General features: G+C 43.7%; 1 protein-coding gene across 1 annotated transcript in view; it reads left to right on the top strand.

The window, feature by feature from the left end:
* The window catches only part of gsdmea (gasdermin Ea), a gene marked incomplete at its 3' end in the record, with an annotated part of 78,005 nt that overhangs the window by 36,696 nt on the left and 14,121 nt on the right, over nucleotides 1–27,188 (top strand). Inside the window, exon 5 of the mRNA XM_084312022.1 lies at nucleotides 12,835–12,955. Coding sequence (XP_084168148.1) covers nucleotides 12,835–12,955 — 121 coding nt within the window. The remainder of the gene's footprint in view (nucleotides 1–12,834; nucleotides 12,956–27,188) is intronic.

Below are 27,188 nucleotides of genomic sequence, written 5' to 3'. Positions count from 1 at the left end.
GCAGAGAAGGCTGACACGATTGGCAGACGTCATGAACGTGCAGGGGCACCCTCAACCGGTGAACCCGGGAGTTGACACTGCTCCAACACACCAGGGAATCAACCACCTTGGTGTTACCCAATGCGGTGGTTGTTCCTATAACCCCTCAAGAAAAAACTCCAAAACACACCTGCGGGTATACACCGGCTATACCGCAGTACAAGTGTTTCAGTTTTCAAAAAAGGGTTAACCCAGGCCTACGGGTCGACGAAACATTACTTCGGACCGGGCCTGGCGGTACGGGAAGCACAGGGTCACCAGAGGAGGTCAAAAACCACCCCCACAGGCCCCTCTTCGCCATGCGTGAGAGAGGAGCGAAAAAGAATGGAGAACCAGCCCCTAAGCACACCGTACTTGGTATTCCCAGGCGGTCTCCCAACCAAGTACTAACCAGGACCAACCTGTGTAGCGGCCGAGATCCGATGAGATCGAGCGTGTACAGAATGGCATGGCCGTAAGCCATTACGACAGTGCTGAGTAAAAACGTACCCAACCAGGGTCTCCATAGCGCTTAACCCTGTGACACCCGGACCGACCTGGCATTTTTCCCCCTGAAAAAAGCCCAAGTCCCTCAGGGTACCAGAACAGCAGATCTGCATCCCCGGCGGACAACGGGTTCAACTGATCCGAACCAGCGTGACCAGAACCAGTCCCGTGCCCTAACCACGCCGACATGCCTACTCCAGGAGAAGGGCAGATATGCGTGTCGATCTTAACATGAAAAGAAGGCGCCACCCAGACGTTCGGGCGAACCGCGCCTGGTGGCCCACCCCAAGGGCGTGAGACCCCTCTACATATGTTCAGATCCATTCCGTCATCATCCCCCAGACATGAACGAGAATCCGTCGAAAAACCAACCCAGGTCGTGGGATTTGGTCGTCGGAAAAGGAAAAACCCCCATCTCAGTTGCTTTATAAAAACGCTGTTTCAACCACAAGCAACCAAGGCGTGCCAGTCAGTCGCCTGTTTATAGCGAGCTAGCACTATACGTGCGTCGGGACACACCCCCATCAATGAACAGGCTATTTAGACCTGTCATTGAATCCCCAAGGCGCCCAGGGGAACGACAAGAGGGGTGTGACACTTCCTAACTCCAACACTTTTTGAATAGAAAAGATGGAAGCATCAACAGTATGTATCCCAGTCTACACAGCCAGGGGTAAAAATGGTTCACATTTTTACATCCCACCACCCTCCCATAGGAAGGAGACGGGGATCCCCAGAGAGACTTCCCACGCGAGCTGTACAGATTGAAAAGAATATATTGCACCTTGAGCCATGTAAAAAATTGGTTTTAGGGCTCTCCGGGGAAGAGGCACTGAACCCATACACACTCAATAATCGAATCGAACCGAATACATATACAATAGAATAGGACACCTTCTAGAGGGTCCACTCACTTTGACAATCTGAGGAGGAAGGCTCTGTCCTCTGATGGAGGCTCCCTCACATGAAAGAAGGAGTCCAAACTCACAAAAGGCCCGAAATAGGCGCTTGGTGAGGAGGAGCCCTGACCACCCCCCTGAAACAGATCCATCACATGGACCTGAACAGCACACGGAAGTCCTACCAACAGAGACGCGCACGGTGACGTACTCTATGGCGGGGGAATTCCTGCGGTGCACACGCCCAATATACCAGGCCGTGGGACCAGGAAACTCCCTCCCCCCCGCCCCCCCCCCCGTAACGTGCCGAACCGCCACGTGACGGGAACCTTGAAGGACAGGGGGTGTACCCCTGACCGACAGAAACAAGGAGGAGAGGAAAGGTTACCAGTTCACCCCTTTACGACCCCACACCCATGATACGATGTAATGACAAAAAGAGAATATGACACAGTCATAGTCAGCTCTATGAAGCGTTTGACAGCTCCACACAGCGCATGAGCTAACCTGCTATCTGATTTTTACTAAGGAAAAAACACAGAATAGAGAGGGCTCTAAGAGCCCCGGTCCAACATACACATGTGCTTCTGTGGCCAGTCCAACCCAGTTGTAGGTCACATGACACACACAACCCATCATCACCTACAAAAAATGGCAAAAACACTCTACAGAGGAACGCCGTTTTTCATAATGAGAGAATACATAATTCTCGATTAGTATCGGCCACAGGCCTTGCTAAGCACACACGACAGCGACCAAACAATCTTTTCTTGTAGGAAAATAAAGTTTCTCCAGCAGTTTTAGCACAACCTCAGCAATCAAGCTAAGGGTTACATCGCATCCCTACCACACAAAAGACACAATTTAGTGCACAACATGTCTGATAGGAGGATGAAAAAGTCCCCAGGGAACCGGGGGGAAACACAATCCTCCTATTTTACCCTTAATACGGCCAGTTAAAACAGGAAAACCTGTTAATATGCGAACACACTGTTCATTGTCATCACAGGCTGAGAAAAGAACATTCTTTTACTCACTTGTCACCAGTGTTGTGCTAGTTACTGAAAAATAGTAACTCAGTTACTTTACTAGTTACTTCATTTCAAAGTAACTTCGTTACTGTACTAGTTACTTACACCCAAAAGTAATGAGTTACTGTGAAAAGTAACTATTTAGTTATTTAAAAAAAAATAAAAAATAAAATTGCTCAAGTCCCATGCCCCATATACTCAAAATCGGTTGATCAACTTGACAGTTTCCATTCACATCACCGAACTCTGCTAAGCAATGTGGTCTAGAGCGTTTCATTATATATTCCCTCCCCGCTGTATGTATATTTCTCTCCCACCCACCCACCCCCTCCTAATGTACAGTCCCCTCCCCATCATATGTATATACTCTGTCAGGATCTAGGGGTAACAGTACTGTATATTTGAATACCGCTTATGTCACAAATGTATCAGTACTAAATACCTATATGTCCCTATGCCATAAATGTCATGTATGTTGTGTATGTCATAAATGTCTATATGAATTGAAAATGGGGGACCCTGATGGAAACAAGACAAACGTCTTTCTCAGGTCTGCATCCCCTTAACAATTGTATGTATTGAGCCGTACTGTATTGTACCCATTCTGCAATCTGTTAAATAAAGTTTTCATTCATTCATTCATTCATCCATTCATTAATTCATTCATAACCATCTTGCAGCGTTGTTATCAAAGCATTGCAACGTTAGAATAGTTAGGATATCAATTGTGCATGAAAGGACTATATTTATATTGTTTGATTAGTATTATGAGATTCCCTGGCAGATTTCGTACAGTCAAAATCCGTTGATCTTGAGTTTCAGTGAACACATTGCACTCACCGTCACCAGTCTGCGGTGGTCGAGATGTAACGTTAGTCCAGTTGACTCCAGCAGCCCTTCAAACATGTTCTTTATCTCGTTTCCATGTTGTATATTAATTATCTCTCCAAGTAGTTGCTAAATGGTTTGTTAGTTCGTTATTATTACTGCGTTCTTATTATGTAGATTCATAGCGAGCGTCCTCTTGTTGTTTACTGTAGAGAGCGCCTATTTCTTTCAGAACGTCAGTGGCCAATCAGAAGTGCGAAACCAGAATGAGGCTACGGAAAGAAATAATAATAATAATAATACTTTGTTTTATATAGCGCCTTCCAGTCTACAGTAAACAAAACAAACGCAGGCGAAATAAGGACGCTCGCTATGAATCTACATAAAAAGAACGCAGTAACGAACTAACAAACCATTCAGTAACGTAAGTAGCGTTACTGAATTTCAAAAGTAATGCGTTAGAGTACTAGTTGCGGCAAAAAGTAACTTCGTTTCTGTAACGCGTTACTTTGTAACGCGTTAGTCCCAACACTGCTTGTCACTAAGCATAGCTTCATAGGTTAGTTACCTTAGTTGTGAGTACACGGTACATATAAACACCATGATGTTTCTCACACAACAACCAGATCATTTTCACATCTGTAACAACAACCCGATTTGCACGGAGAAGCTAACTGCCAGTGACAAAACCAGTTCACACATAACTCGCGTCGTATCCTAAATGCATTGCAGCAACACACGTTTTGGGAAAACATCGTTATTCACAAAACATTTAGAAAAGTAAAACCAGAAGACGTGTTATAAGGTCTGGTCAAACCTTGTCCTACCCGGAACGTAGATCAGCGAAGTGCAGTCAAGATACCGTAGGAACACAGCCGCTCCTGTGTTGTTCGAACTGGGCAGCGTCGCCGCTCCAACCCGCACTACAGTCCTCTTTGTTGACGCAATCCCCGTCCAGGCTCAGGGCAGGGTCGACGAACATCCCCTGTCAAGGATGACGTCGTAGTCAAGAGTGTAAAACATGTTATCATCAAAGCACGTTCAACAGAGTAGCATTAAGCTAACGGCCGCTCCAACCGTTCGGGCGCTACTGCCCCTGCTCGCGAGACGCCGAGCTAACGGCGCACGCGACCAGAAGCGAGCTCGCGGCGGCGCGCGAGGAGCTAAAGCTACCCCGCGCCAGGCCTTGGCCTATAGCAGCAAGCTAACGTTACCTAGTGATCACGACATGCTAGCGCCGCAGCTAACAGCCGACTGGCTAACAGTAGGCCCAACCTAAGTAGGCCATGCAGCGATCCCAGCAGGCTAACGCAGCAGCTAACAGCTGACTGGCTAACCGTAAGCTAAGCAGCTATCACCTGAACATGTATACAATGACATAACACTCACCCAGACAGGCCGCCGTTCTGAACCTCTCCTCACTTTTTAAGAGAAAAGAGAAACAAGATGTCAACACTGCTTTACAACGGTGATTTTACCAACACCCGACGGAATCAGCACAATACCAAACTGGCCTGTGTAGCTGACTTGAACATGGATCTGCCGCTATCGCACATCCATGCACATATCTCCTTGTGAAGGAATACTCTCATTTGGATATGAAAGAAGGGGCTTAAACACGGGACAGAGAGATATCCACTCGTCCAGAACACACAGGGATCACCAGTGTTAATGGTCGCGGCCCACTAGTTAAAACTACAATGGTCTTCAGACCAAGGCCTTCTGTCGCCTAGGTGGCTGAACAAAGGACCCTAGCCTGGGGCCGGTTTCCATAAACATTGTCAAGTAGCCCCCATAGCACTAACAGACAAGTGAAGCCCGCCAGCAACAGTACTCACCCAACCTGAAACCCACCGCTTCTCACAACAGCGGCGCGTCCGACAGTTCAGCTGTGGCCTGACAGGTTTCACCCCAACAAACACAGCAAGGAACTGCAGTTGAGAAGCATGCAGCGGTGTGCTCCCAATACGAAAACCGGTGGAGGGTTTTTAGAATGATCATCATCTTCCAGACACTCCAGTACGAAGACAATATCGCCGTATTTTCTCGAAAATAGTGAGAGAGAGAATAAAGATATGATGTCAACGTATCCTTGTTTCCCAAAGCTGCTCCTAATCCTTTCTTCCATCATGGTGTCAAGTGTGGGGATCTACCGAGGCACTTCTTCCTTGTGGTGAAAGCGAGAAGGAGGCGAGTGGGTGGCCCCACCCCTGCTTATATGGGTAAGCTGATAGGGGTGTGGTCAGACGAATATTGGGATTAAAGGTACATTTGTGGTCTTTATTCAGTGCGCGTGCACATATGCGAGATAGTGCAGAGAGCGATGCCGAGCGAGAGCGTATACGGAACAGAACCCTTTCACTCCCACACTACCAAATGGTTAACCCTTTCACTGCGACAATAGGGAGGTGTAGTCTGACGTCACTTTAGTTTCCTGCGCGGCCCACCCTATAGGGATTTATCATTGGGAAAATGTATTATCGGCTATTGTAATAATTCTGCCACATGAACATTGGCAAGCTTTCCATTTTTGCATACAATTTGTTATATGGTTTTTAATTTGTCGTTAAAAAAGAACTACACTTATCAGTGGAACGCTTGTCGCTCAGTGCTGTCGCATAATACACGTCACAGCCATTGTGTAGTTCCTCAGTGAACGAAAACATAAAGTCAAAGAGTCAAAGATTTTATTTGCCATGTATGGACGAATCCACATTGGAATACAGGTACAGAGCAAACACTGTGTGTCTACAACTAATCCAATACAGGAGCAGAGTAGAAACAGTACAGGAAAAATATGTAAAAACACAGACAGTATAAAAGGACAAATTCTAAAATAAACGTTGTTGTTTTGCTACCTTTACGATTAACTCTTTCTCTGCCACACTGGGAACGGGATATGGCCATGTGCTGCCACGCATTAAACCAATGGGGTCTGTCACCTTGTTTGCAGGGCTATAATATTTTCTATATTATAGCTATGGATGCAATACTATGGCCCATTTGGCATTGAGTATCTATCGTTCAAGATGTGAAAAAGAAAAAAAAATTCCATCCATACATTCCCGTTTTATACCGTGGTGAATATAAGTATGGTTTTAGAGCGGTTTAGGGTAATTCCTGGGAGGCTAGTAATAGCCTGATACGTGTATTATATTAAATCCATTGGCATTTCGTCCCTACACACGCTACACTTAAAAATTCAAATGCATATGATCGGTATTATGTTCCATCATGAATGCATGAAAGGGGGGAGGGGTCGTTTCTGATTAATTGATTGTCAATAACGGCATTCGTTAGTACAACCCCATACGCTGATCAGGGCGATGGCTATGAAAACAAGGCACAATCAAGCTGAAATCTACGTTAAATTGCTCTTACCTGTGGCCGGTGGGATTCCAGAAAGAATATTCCAATTATTTGATTGCCATCTGGTAGATCGTATGTCCATTTGGGCCACGACATAACCCACCACAGCATAATGAATCGGGGGTCCCGAAAACTATTCAATGCGATCGGGTGAAGCCCTCGGTCCAGGTTACTAGAAAAGTCCGGCCGGAGGAATTTCATAGACGCACAGCCCCATACACAGAGTCTCAAAGGGAGTGCAACATCGGCCGCATACCACGAGGCGGCGGTATTGGACTTTTGCGATGTCAGACTCATTCCTTATGGTAACACAGCCTTCCTGGATGGATTATGAATGGAAATAGTGTAATGGGAAATATTAAAGGACAAAACGATGAGCCGTTTATATAAATCATTCTGAGTCGTTATTAAAAATAGAAACATAGTTTATTTCATGTGGCCACAAAATGAAAGTTCAGATTACAGTCAGAGACAACATGTGTTCACACACTGAATCATAGCTGTCAACATTGGCATGTGAAAAAACGTGTAAGTTGGCCCCGCCCCCTCCCCCCCGGCCCCACCCCCTCCCAATGGAGCTGCCTCGTCGCCGCCATCTGCTGGTCAAAATCTGTATGTACCCAGCCATTCTACAATCAATGGTTGAAAGTGAAATGCTGTGAACATCCCTGCATTAAATTAATGGAAGTGTAAGACAAATTCAGTATAAATTCACTTTATGTAGTAGTATAGCATTAACATGTTCATATTTATTGAAATCTTACAATTCATACATAAATGTTATGATGAATTGAAAATGGGGGAAGAAGTCCTTCTCTGGTCTGCATCCCCTTATGCATTGCGCCATACTGTATTGTACCCATTCTGCAATCTGTTAAAGTTAGCAATCATTCAATGTATTACCATAGTGTCCATACAGTCTTTATACCTTCATCACTGTAGGCTACATATTAATACTACAACTCAAGAAGAATCAAGACGTTTATTTGTCACATACATACAGTGAAATGCGGGTGCAAAATACAATACAAATAGGCATAGAAAAAATAGGTAACACAAGATATGCATGATAAAAAAAGACATGCCAAGTTCCTGAAAAACTGGTTCCTATGTACACTACAATATACAATTGTAACTGTTAATGTATCTAAACTATACAATACCTCCTTCCTTTAAAGTAACATTTTGTTTAAAGTAGGGATGTCCGATATTATTGGCCTACCGATATTATCGGCCGATATCGGCATTAAAATGTGATATCGGAAAATATCGGTATCGGTTTTCTTTTTTTTTTTTTTTTTTTTTACATTTCTATAACCTTTATTTACCCAGGCAAGCAAGTAAGAACAAATTCAGATTTTATTTATTGTCAAAAGTATGCATAATGTTGTGTTAATTCCACAACAAGAGATATGTAATGTTAATTACCTGAAATTATTCCGTTTTTTGGGGGGGGGGAACCCTGCATATATCGGTATCGGTTGATATCGGTTGATATCGGTATCGGAAATTAAGAGTTGGACAATATCGGTATATCGGTATCGGTAAAAAAGCCAATATCGAGCATCCCTAGTTTAAAGTGATCTGTACTGTACATACATCTGATTAGTATTGTATATTACTATTGCACTTTACTGTTACATTTGCACTCTGGTTGGATGCCAAATGTCTTCGTTGTACTGTATAATGACAATACATTTGAATCTAATCTAATTAGACTGTCTTATCACTCTGGAATGGATGGGGGATACCACTTCATCCCCTGTGGGGGTCTCTTGCATCGTCGCACAACAATGAAAAAGGCTGAGCTTTAGCTTGTAACGTCGTCATCGAACTCCACAGCTATGGCACCTGTTGAGCAAAAGAGTCCAGTGATTAGATTTGATTGTCCTTTATATTAGCAAAACAGTCTTATCTATAGATCCTTTTCACAGCAGCCATTAAACAGAAAGCAGGGTAAACCTAGGCTAGTATATTGCCTATTCATTAGTAACGTTAGCTGCTAGCTAGTCTGTGGCTAGCATTAACAAAGCCACCAAATGGGGGAGGGGACCCTGATCGATGTAAACAAGACGAAAGTATTTATCTGGTCTGTATCCCCTTAACAATTGTGTGTATTGAGCCGTACTGTATTGTACCCATTCTGCAATCTGTTAATACAATTATCTGTTAAATCTGTTAAATAAAGTTCTCATTCATTCATCATCTTACCTTTGATGAGTTGGGTGGCTTTCGTTTTCCCCAGCCGAGTACTTCTGAGCAGAGGCAGAGTCAGGGAACATATCTGCTACGCTCCGGTTGAAATCGTAGCAGAAACTGAAGGCCACGTTGGCTTTTGCACAAAGCATGGACATTTTAACTTCAGCTTTGGTGACTTGATCAGCCTCTGATGTGTTACTCGTCACGAACGTAGTAATACATTTCGCGCTAAACCCCTCCTTTATCCGGTCGCTCTTCTTCTTCGGGTCGCAACCGTCTTCCGGTCTGACTTCCTGTGCTAACGTTCTAATCTACACTGCTGCCACCTGTCGTCACGGAGGGGAATTGCAGCCATTTTGTAAAAATTTATAAACATTTTAAAAAACGTGAAAAATACGTGAACCGGGAAGAGGGCGTGAAGAAGGTTGAAATACGTGACAATCCCGTGAAAAACGTGATGGTTGACAGCTATGCACTGAATCTGACCAGCAAAGTGACAAAGATCTCTGGTCAGACGTACATTAAATACACAGTTTCAAGACGTAACATAACACCAGATATGATGATGAAAGTAAATAAAAATGGTTCCCAGTTACGGGAAGTAATAATAACCTTGTTTTGGCTGGCTGGGGAGATGTCGGTACCTTGGAGTCTCTTAAAGAGACACACACACATTACACTAGTTGGTCACACTGAAACAGTCAAGCTGTAAAATTATAAAATGATATCTCAACACAGATCTATAATGACATGATAATATATTCCACCACAATAGTGAATAAAAGAAATAGTGATCAAATAACGAGTATACTCGTCGTTGGCAGTGAATGAGTTAATTGCAAATTTTTTCATGTTGAGCTATAGATTGTGGAGGAATACACCATGCCAATGTTCATGCTTTATTTGTTTTAAACGAGACGATTTAGAAATGTGTCCATTGGAAATGCATTGCAATTTCAAGCGAGGTGGACCGGCCGGAAACTACAATGACGTAACCACTACACCTCTCTATACATAATGTTAACCCTTTCACTGCCACACAACAAAGGGTTAACCCTTTCACAACCACACTACAGAAGGTTAACAGTCTGTAGTGTGGTAGTGAAAGGGTTAACCTTCTGTAGTGTGCTAGTGAAAGGGTTAATGTTCACCAATATTATAACTAGTTCCATGCTCAAAGCAAATTATGTAAATATGGACTCTCACTCTTTATAAAAACGTAATCGATCAACATATCCCATCTGTATTGTCTCCCTGTCCCGTCCCTTACCTCTCTGTCCCCAGTGGTTGCCCGTCTCTCTCCTGCCCTCTGCTGGTCATTGAAACCTAAGCAACATTTTAGTCAGCAAGCTAACTCAACCTGTTATGACCTCGTCACTTGAATCAATGCAAAGTGCCTGTTGTTTTGCCAGTTTCCCACTGACCCAACTTGAATGTTTGTAGTTGCCAGTGTTGTAGTACTCGAGTCCAGGGGTGCAGTGGTAATATCAGAAGTGCCTGTACTCTGTTTATAATGACGTCACGTGCAGGCGCGCTCCCGCGTTTCCTTCTGAAGCACAACTTAAGAAATGTCTCATCCTTCCAGTCGGGACCATTATCACATAGTGAGAGCTCCACAGCTCAAGCAAACCCCCACAGGGTATTTTGGTTTGGCTCTTCTCGTTCTTTGTTATGCTATTGGTATCCTATTGTTATGCAAAGACAAGTAGCTAGATAATTACCGGTACTTGGCGCTGTCACGTTTTAAGAGATGAAACACTTTTGAAGGTATTTATTATAAAAAGTTAACAAGCAATCTAATATAAAAAGTGAATAAGCAAAGTATTTATACAAGGTGAATATAGCAAGGTACAATTGAAATCTAGATTGTTACAACCGGCCGGTCGAGTATATAAAAGGAAGGAAAAAAGTCAAGTCATTGTGGGTCAGTCCAGCAGTCTCGTCCGTGGAGTCCAGTCAGTCCGTCCAGTCAGTGTCCAGTAGAAGTCAAAGCAGAAGAAGTAGAAGTGCCCCCTTCCCTGTGAGGGTGATCTTTATTAGTTCCCTAGTCCAGTGTGTGTATGTGGTGTCTCTCCTCAGTGCACGTCGTGTGTCTTGTGTATTGGTCAGCCTGTATGTCTGCCGTGCACGAGTGCGTGGAATGCACATTTATGTGCAAGTTTGTGCGTGTGTGTCTCTATGATAACGATCTGTGATTTAATGGAGTCTGGAATATGTGACCAGTGGATGACCTGGTCGTATATTAGTTGGCTTGTGGCATTTTGTCATAATGAGTTGCACTGTGTGCGCGTTGAGAGCGAGGGTGTATGTATGTGCGTGTGTGTGTGTGTGTGTGTGTGTGTGTGTGTGGGGAAGATGTGTGCGTGTGACGTGTGTGTAGGTTTGTGTGTGTGTGTGCTTTGAGAGTGTGGGGGTGTGGATGTGTGTGTGTGTGTGTGTGTGTGAGCTTGTCCTATGTGTAAGTGTGTGTGTATGGCCTGCACCAAGGGTCAGCAGGTCACTGATAAGGATCTGTGAGTGGTCCTCTGGCTGGGAGAGACGTCCTTTTAGGAGGATACAGACTTTGTATAGTGTAATGATGGGAGAATGTCTGCTATAATATTTACGTGATATACGTGTCATATTTCAACAGCGCACGGCACGACGGCGCACAACGAGTCGAGTGGAGCGCATTTTTGTGTGCGCGTGCACATCCGTGCCCGTACTTCTGCTCAGAAAAGTGCTGGGATGGCGTGGTACCACGTGGCATGACCACTGCACCCCTGCTCGAGTCCGAGTCCTGGACTGATTTTCAGGACTCGTGACTCGACTTGGACTTGAGCACTGATGACTCTGACTTGGACTTGGACTCGAGCATTGACTGCATTCGGACTCGGAAGGTGCAGACGAGGACTCAGACTTGTTCATTGATAAATACAGTTATTTTATCAAAATAATTTGTAATAGGCCCTAATCATTTGGCATAAGATATTGATGGCTAGTGCATTTGTTTGGCTATTGTGTCACAAAGTAAATAAACTCCCTTTGAAACGGTGACCGCTGTGTCATTTATGTATAATGTAGACCTTTTTTTATTTGTACGTCAGCTCTTTGACTGCCAGACTGGAGGTGATTCAACCTCGATGACTCGGACTCGAGATTTAGTGACTAGGGCGAGACAGGTTCCGATCCGGCTCAGCTTGATCCACCTTCCCTCCGGCTTCACGTCTTTGCACAGAACTCAGACCCGGCTCTTTCCCCCCGGGTCTGGTGCTCTGCGTAAAGACGACTTCACTGTCTCGCGTCTGTGTGTGTTTTCATGTATGTGTGTTTATGTGTGTGTGTGTGTGTGTTTTCATGTATGTGTGTTTATGTGTGTGTGTGTGTGTGTTTTCTTTTTTTTAAACTTACATTTTTATTTGAAAATTTTTTGACTTACAAACATCAACATCAACAGCATTACAACATTACAATTAACAGACAAGATTATAAAAAAAATAACATCTAAATCAAGTAAAAAGGGACATAAATAATAAATAAAAGTAAACATATAGTGGCATGGGGTCATCGGTCCGTTCATAGTTTATTTACATTTCAATTTATTTTCTTTGTTTCCGACGGAAGCGTATTGCTGCCACACCAGAAAAAAATGTAAATATCCGTATCACATTATAACATAAAGGTTTCACGTTATAACGTGATAACCTCTTGTTATAACATAAAGGTTTCACGTTATAACGTGATAACTTCTTGTTTTAACATAAAACGTTTCACGTTATAACATAAAGGTTTCACGTTATAACATAAAGGTTTCACGTTATAACATAAACGTGAAACCTTTATGTTATAACGTGAAACCTTTATGTTATAACGTGAAACCTTTATGTTATAACGTGATACGGATATTTTCAGCAATACGCTTCCGTAGTTTCCTTTTCATTTTCTGTGATGTCATTTCTTGTGTGTGTGTGTTTATGTGTATGTGTGTGTGTGTGTGTTTACAGGTGTGTGTGAAGGAGAATGGCAGCATGGATGTGGACAGTGACGTTTCCATGGAGATTCCCCCGAATACAGTCATTGCCTACAGCCTCCTGGAGCTGGAGATTAAGAATGATGGACACTACGGTTAGTGCGTGTTTGTGCGCATTTGTGCGTGTTTTTGCGTGTGTGTCTATGTACTTGAAACAGTATCTATTGCGATGTCTGCCTAAAGCCAAATGTATGTTCTAGCGCACATGCACGTGTGTGTGTGTGTGTGTGTGTGTGTGTGTGTGTGTGTGTGTGTGTGTGTGTGTGTGTGTGTGTGTGTGTGTGTGTGTGTGTGTGTGTGTGTGTGTGTGTGTGTGTGTGTGTGTGTGTGTGTGTGTCCGTTCTGTGCACCAGCTCACGTGCACCCAAATCATTCATGGTTTTTTTATGTGTTCAGCCTGGTACTCTTAGAGGGTTTGAGGCTGGTGTGCGTTTTCATTTATGTGTGTGTTTTCATGAATGTGTGTGTGTTTTCATTTGTGTGTGTGTGTGTTTTCATGTATGTGTGTTTATGTGTGTGTGTGTTTTCATGTGTGCGTGTGTGTGTTTTCATGTGTGTGTGTGTGTGTGTGTGTGTTTATAGGTACTTGCGAGGACATACTATGCTCCGCCAACCTTCATTGTGAGGTCAAATCCACTTGCAAGGACTTTTTCCTGGTCCCCAGAAATAATATACTTTAGATGACTTTAAAATGATCTTTAAGTCCCTAATATACATTTTTTAGACTAGGTCCTCACACTGGTATAATTGTTGATTTCACCCGACTCTACAGCATTCCTACAGGCAGTGTTGGGAAAGTTCACTTTCTACATGAACTAGTTCAGTTCACAGTTCACAATTTTTTAAATGAACTAGTTCAGTTCATAGTTCATAATTCAAAATGTTTAACTAAAGTTCATGGTTTCAAAAATTAACTAATTTAGTTCTTTTTAGTTCTTTTTTGATTTTTTTTTTTATGTAGATTTTTTACGTACAGTTACTTACATTACAAAAACACACATTGGGACAGGGGGGGGGGGGGGTCCTCCAGTTCATCTCTATGCCATCATCCACACCATAAGCAAGCAAAAACAAAACAAAAAGAAAAACAAGCAAAAAGGAAAGCAAACCAAGACAGGCACTGTACAGTATTGCACTTGTCTCGAGCCCATTCACATGTAGACATATTTATTTTTCCTATCCTAGGTCTGTCCATACAATGGGGCACTGGGCCTTTAGAAGGATCCGAGAAATTTCAGCAGGAAAATAGTCTAATAGTGGGGCCCACACCTCCTGAAAGGAAGCGTTGTTGCCTCTATGCATTACACAGTGTCTTTCATGCGGTAGCACACCGAAGATCTCTCTATACCACATTTGTAAAAATGGAGGCTTATCCTTAATCCAGTTTATCAGAATGCATTTCCGGGCTGAAAGTAGAAGTTTATCAAATAGTTTGAATTGTAAAGGGTGTCACCCCTCCTACCCAAACCCCCCCCCCCCCCCACCCAACCACCTCCAATGTACAGTTTCTATGTCAAATGTATATACTCTCTTTTCTGGACTATTTTTGTATCACAAACAGTACTGTATTTGCTAATCTGGTATGTCATAAATGTATAGATGTAGCAGTACTGTCTATCTGTATGTCATGTATGTCATATATGTCCTGATGAATTGAAAATGGGGGACCCTGATACAGTACAGCTCAATACATACAATTGTTAAGGGGATGCAGACCAGAGAAAGACTTTCGTCTTGTTTACATCAGGGTCCCCCATTTTCAATTCATCATAACATATATGACTGAGCTGTACTATACTGTACCCATTCTGCAATATGTTAATAAAGTGTTCAATCAATCAATCAATTAATCACTTGGCTCCAGAACCTGGATAAACACTTAGATTCCCAAAAGTAGTGATAGACTGTAGGTACACCCAGGTCTGTTTGACATTTCGAACATAAAGGAGTTATTGAACGGCCCATTTTGTTAGTTCTTTTTTCAATACGTTGCTGCAAGCTATTATTTGTAAAAAATATTGAACCACAGACAGCAATCGGAATACTGGCATTTCATAACGCTTTGCCGTGCGCATTCAGTCCACACTAGTAGCAGCTGCAGCTTTCATCTCTACAGTATATTTTCAAAAACATGAGGAACAACTTTGCTTGAATTGTCTTTATTATGAAAACTAAAACAGGACGTTTGCTTATTCTCAATGTGCCGTTTAAGCTTAAGGATTGCTGTCGATGTCGTCGATGTGCGGACTTGCTTCTTCAAACCGGGTAGACAGTTTACAGACAAACGTTGGATTTTTTCCGTCTGAGTCAGTACTGACTTTAACGTTAAACTCTTTTAAATGCTCAAATGCCGACGTCTAGAGGTAGAGTTCTCTGAGCGATTGCTGCTCTCGACCTGCTGCTGCGCAGCTCTCTGCTTCTGCTCGCAGATTCAGCTGGTCCACTGTTTGTTGTGATGAGTCTGATGCCGTAGCAGGGGGTGACAGGCACGTTGCCAGATCGGTTGGTTTTCCACATAATTTTGCAGCCTGTTTACAGTGTGTTTTTTTTTTTTAAACTTTATTTTTTAGCGTTTATCGCTTTTCTGGTCAAGCATGACCGACAGTTGCAGGGTGAAACGGGAGAGAGAGCAGGGGGAGACATTCGGCAAATGACGGCGAGTCCGGGAATCTAACTCGGAGTCAACCAGATCCGTGACGCAGCACGGAGTCCCGCGCGAGCGCGGTAACCTGGTGTGCTACTGGAGCACCCTACAGTGTGTTTTAACTGGATTTTCGGCTGAAATGCATATGAAATCTGGCACATCTTTGAACGCAGTTATAACAGAGTGCTGAGAATGAACGCACTTTTGAACTCCGTTACACAGCGCTGAGAATGAATGCGTTCTCAATTACGTTCATTTAGCGGATATACAGTACGTTCAGTTCACGTTCGCCCAAAATACGAACGCGTTCATGAACGATCGTTCATTGAACGCGTTCAGGTACATCACTGCCTACAGGACACACTCGAGTACTGCAGGGGGAAATATGCGTTTGGCGCAGATGTGTGTGAGGACCTTTGGAGACTATTTTTGATTGGTTGGTCTGAGAGGGGATTGTTTTGATTGGCTGCTCGTGACCTGTCACTCATCTGCATGCACGCAGCTAGCCACGTGACCTCACATGGTCTGAGAGGGGATTTTTGTATTGGCTGCTCATGACCTAACGTGCATTCTGGGTAGTGTAGTAGGCTACAGTACTAGCATATAATATTTATACTATTATACAACGAGGGTGCCTATAGCACTGCTATTTTATGCAATGACACTATTGCATAGATTATGCAAAGTAATGTTTGGCTGAACATCATAATCAAAATCGTAAAGGAGAATGAACGCTAGCTAGCAGGCTAAAACTCTAGCTAGCAGGCTAGCAAGCTAAAAGTGACCTCACGTGGTCTGAGAGGGGATTTTTTTATTGGCTGCTCATGACCTAACGTGCATTCTGGGTAGTGTAGTCGGCTACAGTACTAGCATATAATATTTATACTATTATACAACGAGGGCGCCTATAGCACTGCTATTTTATGCAATGACACTATTGCATAGATTATGCAAAGTAATGTTTGGCTGAACATCATAATCAAACTCGTAAAGGAGAATGAACGCTAGCTAGCAGGCTAAAACGCTAGCTAAAATGCTAGCTAGCAGGCTAGCAGCAGCTGGGCAATCCAAAAGGAGAATGAATGAATGAAAACTTTATTAACAGATTGCAGAATGGGTACAATACAGTACGGCTCAATACACACAATTGTTAATGGGATGCAGACCAGAGAAAGACATTTGTCTTGTTTACAATAGTCATAATTAACAGTTTGTTATTCATTTAGATAATTATAAGATAAGATATTCCTTTATTGATCCCCTTGAGGAAATTCAGGCATCATAGCAGCATGGGGGAGGGGGGAGTTTGGTTGATTGATTGAACATTTTATTAACAGATTGCAGAATGGGTACAATACAGTACAGCTCAATACACACAATTGTTAAGGGGATGCAGACCAGAGAAAGACTTTCGTCTTGTTTACATCAGGGTCCCCCATTTTCAATTCATCAAAACACAACACAATGTTTTAGGACTATTGCTATTTTTATTGTACATAAATGATATGAGAGAAGCATGTTCTTGTAATTTATTCTTATTTGCAGATGATTCAGCTTTGCTCATCTCCCATAAGGATCTCAGTACACTCAGTACACAGGGAGACTGCAATTCGAAACTGGCCCCTGTAAATGTCCTAACACAACCCCTCCAATGTACAGTAAATTACCAAGTATGGTCTTGTCAATATTCCAATGTACAGTTTTGTTTGTACAGTTGTACAGTGTCCCCCACCCACCCCTCCTACCCACCCCCCCCCCCCCCACTCACCCCCCCCCCCCCCCCCCCCACCCAACCACCTCCAATGTACAGTCCCCCCCCCCTACCCAATCCAATGTACAGTTTCTACGTCAAATGTATATACTTTTTTTCTGGACTCTTTTTGTATCACAAACAGTACTGTATTTGCAAATCTGGTATGTCATAAATATATAGATGTAGCAGTACTGTCTATCTGTATGTCATGTATGTCATATATGTTACGATGAATTGAAAATGGGGGACCCTGATGTAAACAAGACGAAAGTCTTTCTCTGGTCTGCATCCCCTTAACAATTGTATGTATTGAGCTGTACTCTACTGTACCCATTCTGCAATCTGTTAATAAAGTTTTCAATCAATCAATCAATCAAACTCCAAAGAATACTAGGAGAGGAACTCTCTAAGGTTAGGAATTGGCTGTCTGACAATAGGCTCTCACTTCACTTAAAAAAGGCTCCTGAACTCAAGGTAGAATTAGGGTCTGAGGTTATAGCAGCAAGAACAGCAGTGAAGTACCTGGGCTGTATGCTGGATGACAGTCTGGGGGGGGGGAGGCCTTACAGGTACTGGGTAAGGTAAATGCCCGCACCAGGTTTTAAAGCAGGGAAGGCCTTAAGGCCTCTACATGCTACAGCAACTTCTGCTTGTTATCAATGGGTTGGTTGAGAAGGGAAGTGTGCTACATACGGAACATACGTATAGGGAACCTAGCTACATACAGGGTACAATGTTACATTAGGCTGTGCGTCGATGTTGCAGAAGCATAAAGGCAGAGTGTTTGCAACACCGTTGCTTTGTCGATGTTGTGGTGCAGTAGACTCTATAGGTCCTACAGGGTACCACTAACAACATGAGTTAGCCCTGGCTAGTGCTGTAATGTAGACTATATAGCTCCTACAGGCTAACACTAACAACATGAGTTAGCCCTGGCTAGCGCCGTAATGTAGACTATATAGCTCCTACAGGCTAACACTAACAACATGAGTTAGCCCTGGCTAGTGCTGTAATGTAGACTCTATATAGCTCCTACAGGCTACCACTAACAACATGAGTTAGCCCTGGCTAGCGCTGTAATGTAGACTATAGAGCTCCTACAGGCTAACACTAACAACATGAGTTAGCCCTGGCTAGTGCTGTAATGTAGACTCTATATAGCTCCTACAGGCTACCACTAACAACATGAGTTAGCCCTGGCTAGCGCTGTAATGTAGACTATAGAGCTCCTACAGGCTACCACTAACAACATGAGTTAGCCCTGGCTAGCGCCGCCATGTAGACTATAGAGCTCCTACAGGCTACCACTAACAACATGAGTTAGCCCTGGCTAGCATGTAATGTATTGTAGACTATAGCTCCTATAGGCTACCACTAACAACATGAGTTAGCCCTGGCTAGCGCCGCCATGTAGACTATAGCTCCTACAGGCTACCACTAACAACATGAGTTAACCCTGGCTAGCGCTGTAATGTAGACCATAGCTCCTACAGGCTACCACTAACAACATGAGTTAGCCCTGGCTAGCGCTGTAATGTAGACTATAGCTCCTACAGGCTACCACTAACAACATGAGTTAGCCCTGGCTAGCGCTGTAATGTAGACTATATAGCTCCTACAGGCTACCACTAACAACATGAGTTAGCCCTGGCTAGCGCTGTAATGTAGACTATAGCGACTTGTGTGACTGGGAGACTTGTGTGACTTGGAGACTTGTGTGACTGGGAGACTTGTGTGACTGGGAGACTCGTGTGACTGGGAGACTCGTGTGACTTGTGTCACTTGGAGACTTGTGTGACTGGGAGACTTTTGTGACTTGTGTGACTTGGAGACTTGTGTGACTGGGAGACTTGTGTGACTGGGAGACTTGTGTGACTTGGACACTTGTGTGACTGGGAGACTCGTGTGACTTGGAGACTCGGGAGACTTGTGTGACTGGGAGACTCGTGTGACTTGGATACTTGTGTGACTGGGAGACTCGTGTGACTTGGAGACTTGTGTGACTGGGAGACTTGTGTGACTTGTATGACTTGGAGACTTGTGTGACTGGGAGACTCGGGAGACTTGTGTTACTGGGAGACTTGTGTGACTTGGAGACTCGTGTGACTTTTGTGACTTGGAGACTCGTGTGACTTGGAGACTTGTGTGACTTGGAGACTCGTGTGACTTGTTGACTTAGAGACTCGTGTGACTTGTGTGACTTGGAGACTCGTGTGACTTGGAGACTCGTGTGACTCTTGTGACTTGGAGACTCGTGTGACTTGGAGACTTGTGTGACTTGGAGACTCGTGTGACTTGTGTGACTTGGAGACTCGTGTGACTTGGAGACTTGTGTGACTTGGAGACTCGTGTGACTTGTGTGACTTGGAGACTCGTGTGACTTGGAGACTTGTGTGACTTGGAGACTCGTGTGACTTGGAGACTTGTGTGACTTGGAGACTCGTGTGACTTGGAGACTTGTGTGACTTGGAGACTCGTGTGACTTGTGTGACTTGGAGACTCGAGTGACTTGTGTGACTTGGAGACTTGTGTGACTTGGAGACTTGTGTGACTTGGAGACTCGTGTGACTTTTGTGACTTGGAGACTCGTGTGACTTGGAGACTTGTGTGACTTGGAGACTCGTGTGACTTGTGTGACTTGGAGACTCGTGTGACTTGTGTGACTTGGAGACTCGTGTGACTTGGAGACTCGTGTGACTCTTGTGACTTGGAGACTCGTGTGACTTGGAGACTTGTGTGACTTGGAGACTTGTGTGACTTGTGTGACTTGGAGACTCGTGTGACTTGGAGACTTGTGTGACTTGAAGACTCGTGTGACTTGTGTGACTTGGAGACTCGTGTGACTTGGAGACTTGTGTGACTTGGAGACTTGTGTGACTTGTGTGACTTGGAGACTCCTGTGACTTGTGTGACTTGGAGACTCGTCTGACTTGGAGACTTGTGTGACTTGGAGACTCGTGTGACTTGTGTGACTTGGAGACTCGTGTGACTTGGAGACTTGTGTGACTTGGAGACTCGTGTGACTTGTGTGACTTGGAGACTCGTGTGACTTGTGTGACTTGGAGACTTGTGTGACTTGGAGACTCGTGTGACTTTTGTGACTTGGAGACTCGTGTGACTTTTGTGACTTGGAGACTCGTGTGACTTGGAGACTTGTGTGACTTGGATACTCGTGTGACTTGGAGACTTGTGTGACTTGGAGACTCGTGTGACTTGGAGACTTGTGTGACTTGGAGACTCGTGTGACTTGTGTGACTTGGAGACTCGTGTGACTTGGAGACTTGTGTGACTTGGAGACTCGTGTGACTTGGAGACTTGTGTGACTTGGAGACTCGTGTGACTTGTGTGACTGGGAGACGTGGTAAATACACAGGTCACAACATGTTTACAGGAACGTTTGGGAGTTGTATTTTGATTGTATATTTCCTGACTGTAGGCTAGCTAAGCTGCATGTTAGCCTAGCACAATGAATGGAAGCGGACATGACTGGGTAGCCTTCGGGAGAGGTGTTAGTTGGACAATGCCTAGGCTAACCAGTCATGCCCGTTTCCATTCATTGTGCTAAGCTAGGCTATCATTGTGCTAAGACTGAGCGAATTTTCCAAAATGTTGGCGTGTTCCTTTAAACTGTATAAAGTTAGCTGTATTGTCTATAAAACACTTAATATTTCATTAGATGATATGTGTACTTATATAAGCAGATAATTTTCTGCAGAAATGTTGTGCCTCTAATTTAATGTGTTCCAGATGTACTCACAGTGCTACATGCATTGTATGGGATGCATGACTTTCATGTTCAGTTTTACTGTAAAAGGTAATGTACAATTAGCAATTCTGTATATTGGGCTAAACCTTTCTGAAGCAGAGACTAGTTAGTAGCTCCCCTGTTAGCCTCTTTAGCTCCCATGTTAGCTCCCCTGTTAGCTCCCCTGTTAGCTCCCCTATTAGCCTCTTTAGCTGCAGCTGTTAGCTCCCCTGTTAGCTCTCCTGTTAGCCTCTTTAGCTCCCCTGTTAGCTCCCCTGTTAGCCTCTTTAGCTGCGGCTGTTAGCTCCCCTGTTAGCTCCCCTGTTAGCCTCTTTAGCTGCGGCTGTTAGCTCCCCTGTTAGCTCTCCTGTTAGCCTCTTTAGCTCCCCTGTTAGCTCCCGTTAGCCTCTTTAGCTGCGGCTGTTAGCTCCCCTGTTAGCTCCCCTGTTAGCCTCTTTAGCTCCCCTGTTAGCTCCCCTGTTAGCCGAATCTGGGTTTAACTAGATTTGTGGAGCTCCCTGTGTTGTGGTCGTGGTATTCACTGACCTTTGGGAAGTATTTTGACATGTACACCGGGTACCTTGGTCGTGTAGTGTATCTTGTAGACCAGGCCCATTGCAAGTTGCTGTACTCTGTCGTCTACTAGCCATCCTAGGCAAAGTGGGCAGGGGTGAGGTGGGTTCTAGGAGTAAGGTCAAGCAGTAGTCTGACCAGTGTGTTTTGAGATGTTTGTGTAGCAGGGTGGATTCCCTACTTTATGAGAATAGATGTACACTGTCACCAGCGGTAGGGGGGAACGCAGCAGATCTGAGTCCAACTGAATCCCCGACTTTAGTGCAGGAGTGGAGCTTTAGCAGAGGGAGTGGATGGGGCCTAGGATTTACTAACCTAGGTGTAGTGTGCTGGTCCAGTGTGCTGGTCTCAACGGAACAATTTTGATTGACAGTCGATTCTGCCAATCACACCGCTGTTGTGTGTGGGGGCGGCGTCGCTTGACTGAAACTTCGGCTCTGCCCCGGCAACCATTGTCGGGCCAGAGCCGGTTTATCTTTGGCGAGGCCGAGTCGGCTCTGGCACGGCAACCATTGCCGGGCCAGAGGCGGTTTATCTTTGGCGAGGCCGAGTCGGCTCTGGCACGGCAACCATTGCCGGGCCAGAGCCGGTTTATCTTTGGCGAGGCCGAGTCGGCTCTGGCACGGCAACCATTGCCGGGCCAGAGCCGGTTTATCTTTGGCGAGCCGAGTCGGCTCTGGCACGGCAACCATTGCCGGGCCAGAGCCGGTTTATCTTTGGCGAGCCCGAGTCGGCTCTGGCACGGCAACCAGAGCCGGGCCAGAGCCGGTTTATCTTTGGCGAGCCGAGTCGGCTCTGGCACGGCAACCATTGCCGGGCCAGAGCCGGTTTATCTTTGGCGAGAGCCGGTTTATCTTTGGCGAGCCGAGTCGGCTCTGGCACGGCAACCATTACCGGGCCAGAGGCCGGCTCATCGTTGGCGTGCCGTGCCGGACATGTGCCGAGTGTGCCGACCGGTAGCCGGAATCGTGCCGAGTATGCTGGCCACCTGGGTATTTGCTCTGGCTTTCGGTGTTTTAAACAGTTTTTGAGAGACATGCCTTTCTATGTGACACATTGTACTGTTTTTATTGTGTGCTTTTATTAAATTTTTTTATGTTTTATGTTTTATCTTATGTTGTGGACTTGTACAGCACTTTTTAAATGTGCTTTATAAATAAAGTGGATTGGATTGGATGATTGTTTACCCCATGCTCAGTATGCTCAGTATATTCTTACTGTATTTATTTCTGTATATTTTATTTCATTTAATTGTATCCTATTTTATTTTACTCTACTCTTATCCTAGGCAACTTGATTTGATTTGTGTTATTATTCTAATTTGTGACCTGTCCTGTCTAAATGTTTAAATGTTGAGCGATTTGCAGTGTCTAATTTCCCACGGGATAATAAAAGTATTTCTATTCTATTCTATCTATTCTATTCTATGTGCATATTTAATGTGGGAAGTGCCTCATTTGCATATATAAACATAAAATTCAGAAAACTTGTAATATATTTGTTCTTAGTTTATATGTACATAACAAGCTGGGAACGTTTAAGTGATATCTATCCAAGTATCACCTTAATAAAATGTTCAATCAATCAATCTACTAGCACTCTCAAAGACTCAGCTCAGCTCATGTGTAGCATACTGCTGTATCCACCCCTCCCCCACAGGTGGTTGAAAACATTTATCATTAGTTGCAGTGTGGGGGAGGGGTAGCTTGTGGCGTTTGTGTGTCCTCTAAAATCCTAATTAACCCTTTCACAGTCGGCGGCTCGGCAGAGTCGGCGATATGTTGGAGGAAGAGGTTCTATTAATCTGATGATAAACCCACGCTCCAATTTGAAATGTAAGTCTTATTTGCATACAGCTTGTGTCATTTGGATATAAACGGTGTAATTTCAGTTTTGTTTAGTAGATTAACACTAGCTAGTGTTTCATGTGTTTGCTAAAACTAAGGATTGTTGACTTGGTGACGGAACGTAGGCCAAATGCGTCCACATTTGTATAGGATTCTATCTAATTTTCATAACAATAGCACCCTGCGCCGTTTTCATTGAGGTTTCTTACAAATTAACGATGCTTTATCTTGTCCTTTATATGCCGATTATCATTAGAATCTTAAATTGTACCATATATGTCCCCCTTTAGACAACATATGTAACGCTAGTATTGGTCACCGTGACGTTAGCCTGTAGCTACCAGGCTAATATAACACAGCTAAGTTATTAGCAACGTGTTTCGCAGACTTCAGATTTACTAGCCAAGTTAAAAGAACACGCCAACATTTTGGGATATTAGCTTAATATCGTCTTCTCCAGAGAGAGACAAGAAGATAGATACCAGTTTCCTCTCTGTGCGTTCAGTAGAAAGCTATCTGGCTGCATGTTAGCCTTAGCTTAGCACAATGAATGGAAGCGAACATGACCAGTTAGCCTTCGGGAGAGGTTTTAGTTGGACAATGCCTAGGCTAACCGGTCATGTCCGCTTCCATTCATTGTGCTAAGCTAAGGCTAACGTGCGGCCAGATAGCTTTCTACTGAACGCACAGAGAGGAAACTGGTATCTATCTTCTTGTCTCTCTCTGGAGAAGATGGTAAGCTAATTTCCCAAATGTAGGCCTATTATTAATGTCATGTCAAGTTCAGATCAGTAGTTTATACTCCTAATTCGAAGAAGTATACGTATGGGACCTGATATTGTTTTTAATATACCATGAAATAATATACCAAACAATGTTGATGAATTAATTGTGAGTTCATCAGTTTAACTGTATTGTCTGTGATTCTGACCAATTAGCACCATGTTTCTGATGGGGCCCGTGAAGCAGCTGAAAAGGAAATCACTGGCCACTACAATTATACTTGTGAGTACATTGACACATAAGTGATACACATGAGTACATAACATTGACAATAACCTTGGTTGCATTGCTGGAATCTGTGCCTTCTGTTTTATTTATATCTTTAGCAGCGTTTCCGTTAGAACATATTCGTGCCGGTCTGGGTGTCCTGCAAGATTTCTATCCCTGGACATATTCGAGAAATTCCGGTCAGAGTTTTAAACAGCAGTCTGTTATAATCACATTTTTATGAGCTAACGAATTCCGTTATATTGGACATTTGTATTAATTACATCAAGCGAAGAATGAGAAATTGATTTGCAGAATCAAATTACTATCTCTCGCCTCCCAAGTTAGTGCAATACGCTAATCCAGCATCAAGCTCCCGCCCCGCAGGTTTGCGCTGCAGCAGCTGTCACACGCACCCCCAAATGAATCTCGAGTCGACATCGCTTCACCTCGTTGTATCAGACACGTCACACATATCATAATGTCACACACACAGCAAACTGTAGTTGATCATCACATTGCCTCGTTTGCTAGCTCGTCGCCACATGCAGAGAGGACGAGCCACATGCTCGTAACGCATTTGTTTTCATTATAGCCTACATTTAGTTATAATCAATAATATGAATTACTATGTGACACGGCAGTCAACCAACAGTTGCATATGATTAAAAAATGTCAACACTCACTCACCCCGTCTCTCGTTGTGCCTATCCGTTTTGTACCTGCGAGAACAGCGGGTCGTCTGGTTGGTTCGACTTTGATAGATCCCCATTGGAACAGGTGGACGTCTGCGAGGCTCGCAACGGTATAGCAGCAGACTGGGGATGCTCTTTGTGGTTCAATCAATAAAGTGTACTTTGTGTACGTTCAATCAATGTTATCTCTCGTACATCATAGAGGCTAGACTACTAGACTATAATGTCGCACCTCAGCCAGGAGAATTAAACTTTCCACTCGGGCCTGAACGCTCGACATTTCTGTTTCTGTTTTCTTTCACCACAGCATCAGCGGTCTCTGTGACTTCAAGTTCAGAAGACTCATCTTCGTTGTCATTATTATTAGACCTGCTTGTGCTTGGTTTCATGAAATATTTGTTAAGCTTAGCTTGTTTGGCCATCTCTCTCTCTCGCTCGTATACCTGTTTGTCGTTATGGTGGCCAGGCAGGCTAAAAAAAAAAAAAAGAAGAAGATTCACATCCGAGCGGCGCCCATCCGCGCTTTATCAGAGTGAAGCAACAATGAAACAAATGTAATGATTGTTTCGTTCATCGCATAGGCTATTTAATTTTAGCCTATTTTAATACAATTCAAATAATAAAATTGTGCTTAGAGGAATTATTTTCACCGGACATTATGACCGGAGAGATTTAAATATTCGGACTTCAACATATTTTGCCGGTCAAATACCGGTAATTACCGGCTAACAGAAACGCTGATCTTTAGTTTATCTATTGCTTTTTGAGGACCAAATCAATTGACTCTAGTACTCTAGACTCATGTCTGCTCCTGAACACAAAAAGACAGTCTGCAAGCATGGCTTTAAAAAAAAATCTGTTGTGTTAGAGTCCTCAAAATGTGTTTCTGGGCGGGGAGGAACTTGAACTTGTGTCAGAGTTCAAGTACCTCGGGGTCATGCTAGACTCAACCTTAATCTTCAAATAACATGTGAAGAAAGTTACAAACACAATCAAATTCAACCTTCAAAACTTCAAACATATTAAGACCCTTCCTGACAGTCAGCGCTGCTAGATCCTATCTTCACTGTATGATTCTATCACACATTGAGTACTGCTTCACAAACTGGTCTTGCACAGGTGTGACGATCCTCAAACCCATAGAACAGCTATACAAGAGTGCACTTAAAGGGGAGATGAAGCATAGCGATATAAACATAGTCATAGCATCAAATTAGTATTTAGATAAACCACAGAAAAAATCACATTATATATGTTTACATCAGGGTCCCCCATTTTCAATTGATCATATTTCATATCTAAATCATATAATATCTCATTGCTAAATATATGCAATATATAATCTAATAATCCAATAATCTAAATCTAATATATAATATAAAAATGCTAAATGCATGGGTATTTTATTTTGTCTTTAATGTTAGCTTGCAAACTCAAATACTGTCTTGGTAAGCCTCATAATGAATTGTTTGGGGTAAAAAAGAAAAACATTGTGATGTGTATCGTGTATCGCCGAAAGGTCCGAAAATATCGTGATATCATATTTAGGCCATATCGCCCAGCCCTAACCACAGCCATGGCTTTTCTCTCCCCTGTCTGTCAGCAGGTTCCCAGGCCCATACATGGTCCCCTTCCTGTCACTGAACCTGGATAAAAGGCCTGCACTCCTGCCACTCCTTGTCCGAGTGTTGTTTACACCTCCCATGGTATAGGACTCTCTTCAAGACCTCAGCGTTCCTAGAAATATGTTTTGTGTGCTCAGTGAGCCTTCAGAGAGGCTATCTGCTTCAGCTATCCTATCTGCTTCAGCTATCTGCTTCAGCTATCCTATCTGCTTCAGCTATCTGCTTCAGCTATCCTATCTGCTTCAGCTATCTGCTTCAGCTATCCTATCTGCTTCAGCTATCTGCTTCAGAGAGCCTATCTGCTTCAGCTATCTGCTTCAGAGAGCCTATCTGCTTCAGCTATCTGCTTCAGAGAGCCTATCTGCTTCAGCTATCTGCTTCAGAGAGCCTATCTGCTTCAGCTATCTGCTTCAGAGAGCCTATCTGCTTCAGCTATCTGCTTCAGAGAGCCTATCT

The sequence above is a fragment of the Notolepis coatsorum genome (assembly GCF_963971535.1).
Source record: "Notolepis coatsorum genome assembly, chromosome: 4".
Lineage (NCBI taxonomy): Eukaryota > Metazoa > Chordata > Actinopteri > Aulopiformes > Paralepididae > Notolepis > Notolepis coatsorum.
This window is presented reverse-complemented; position numbering and strand designations above follow the sequence as displayed.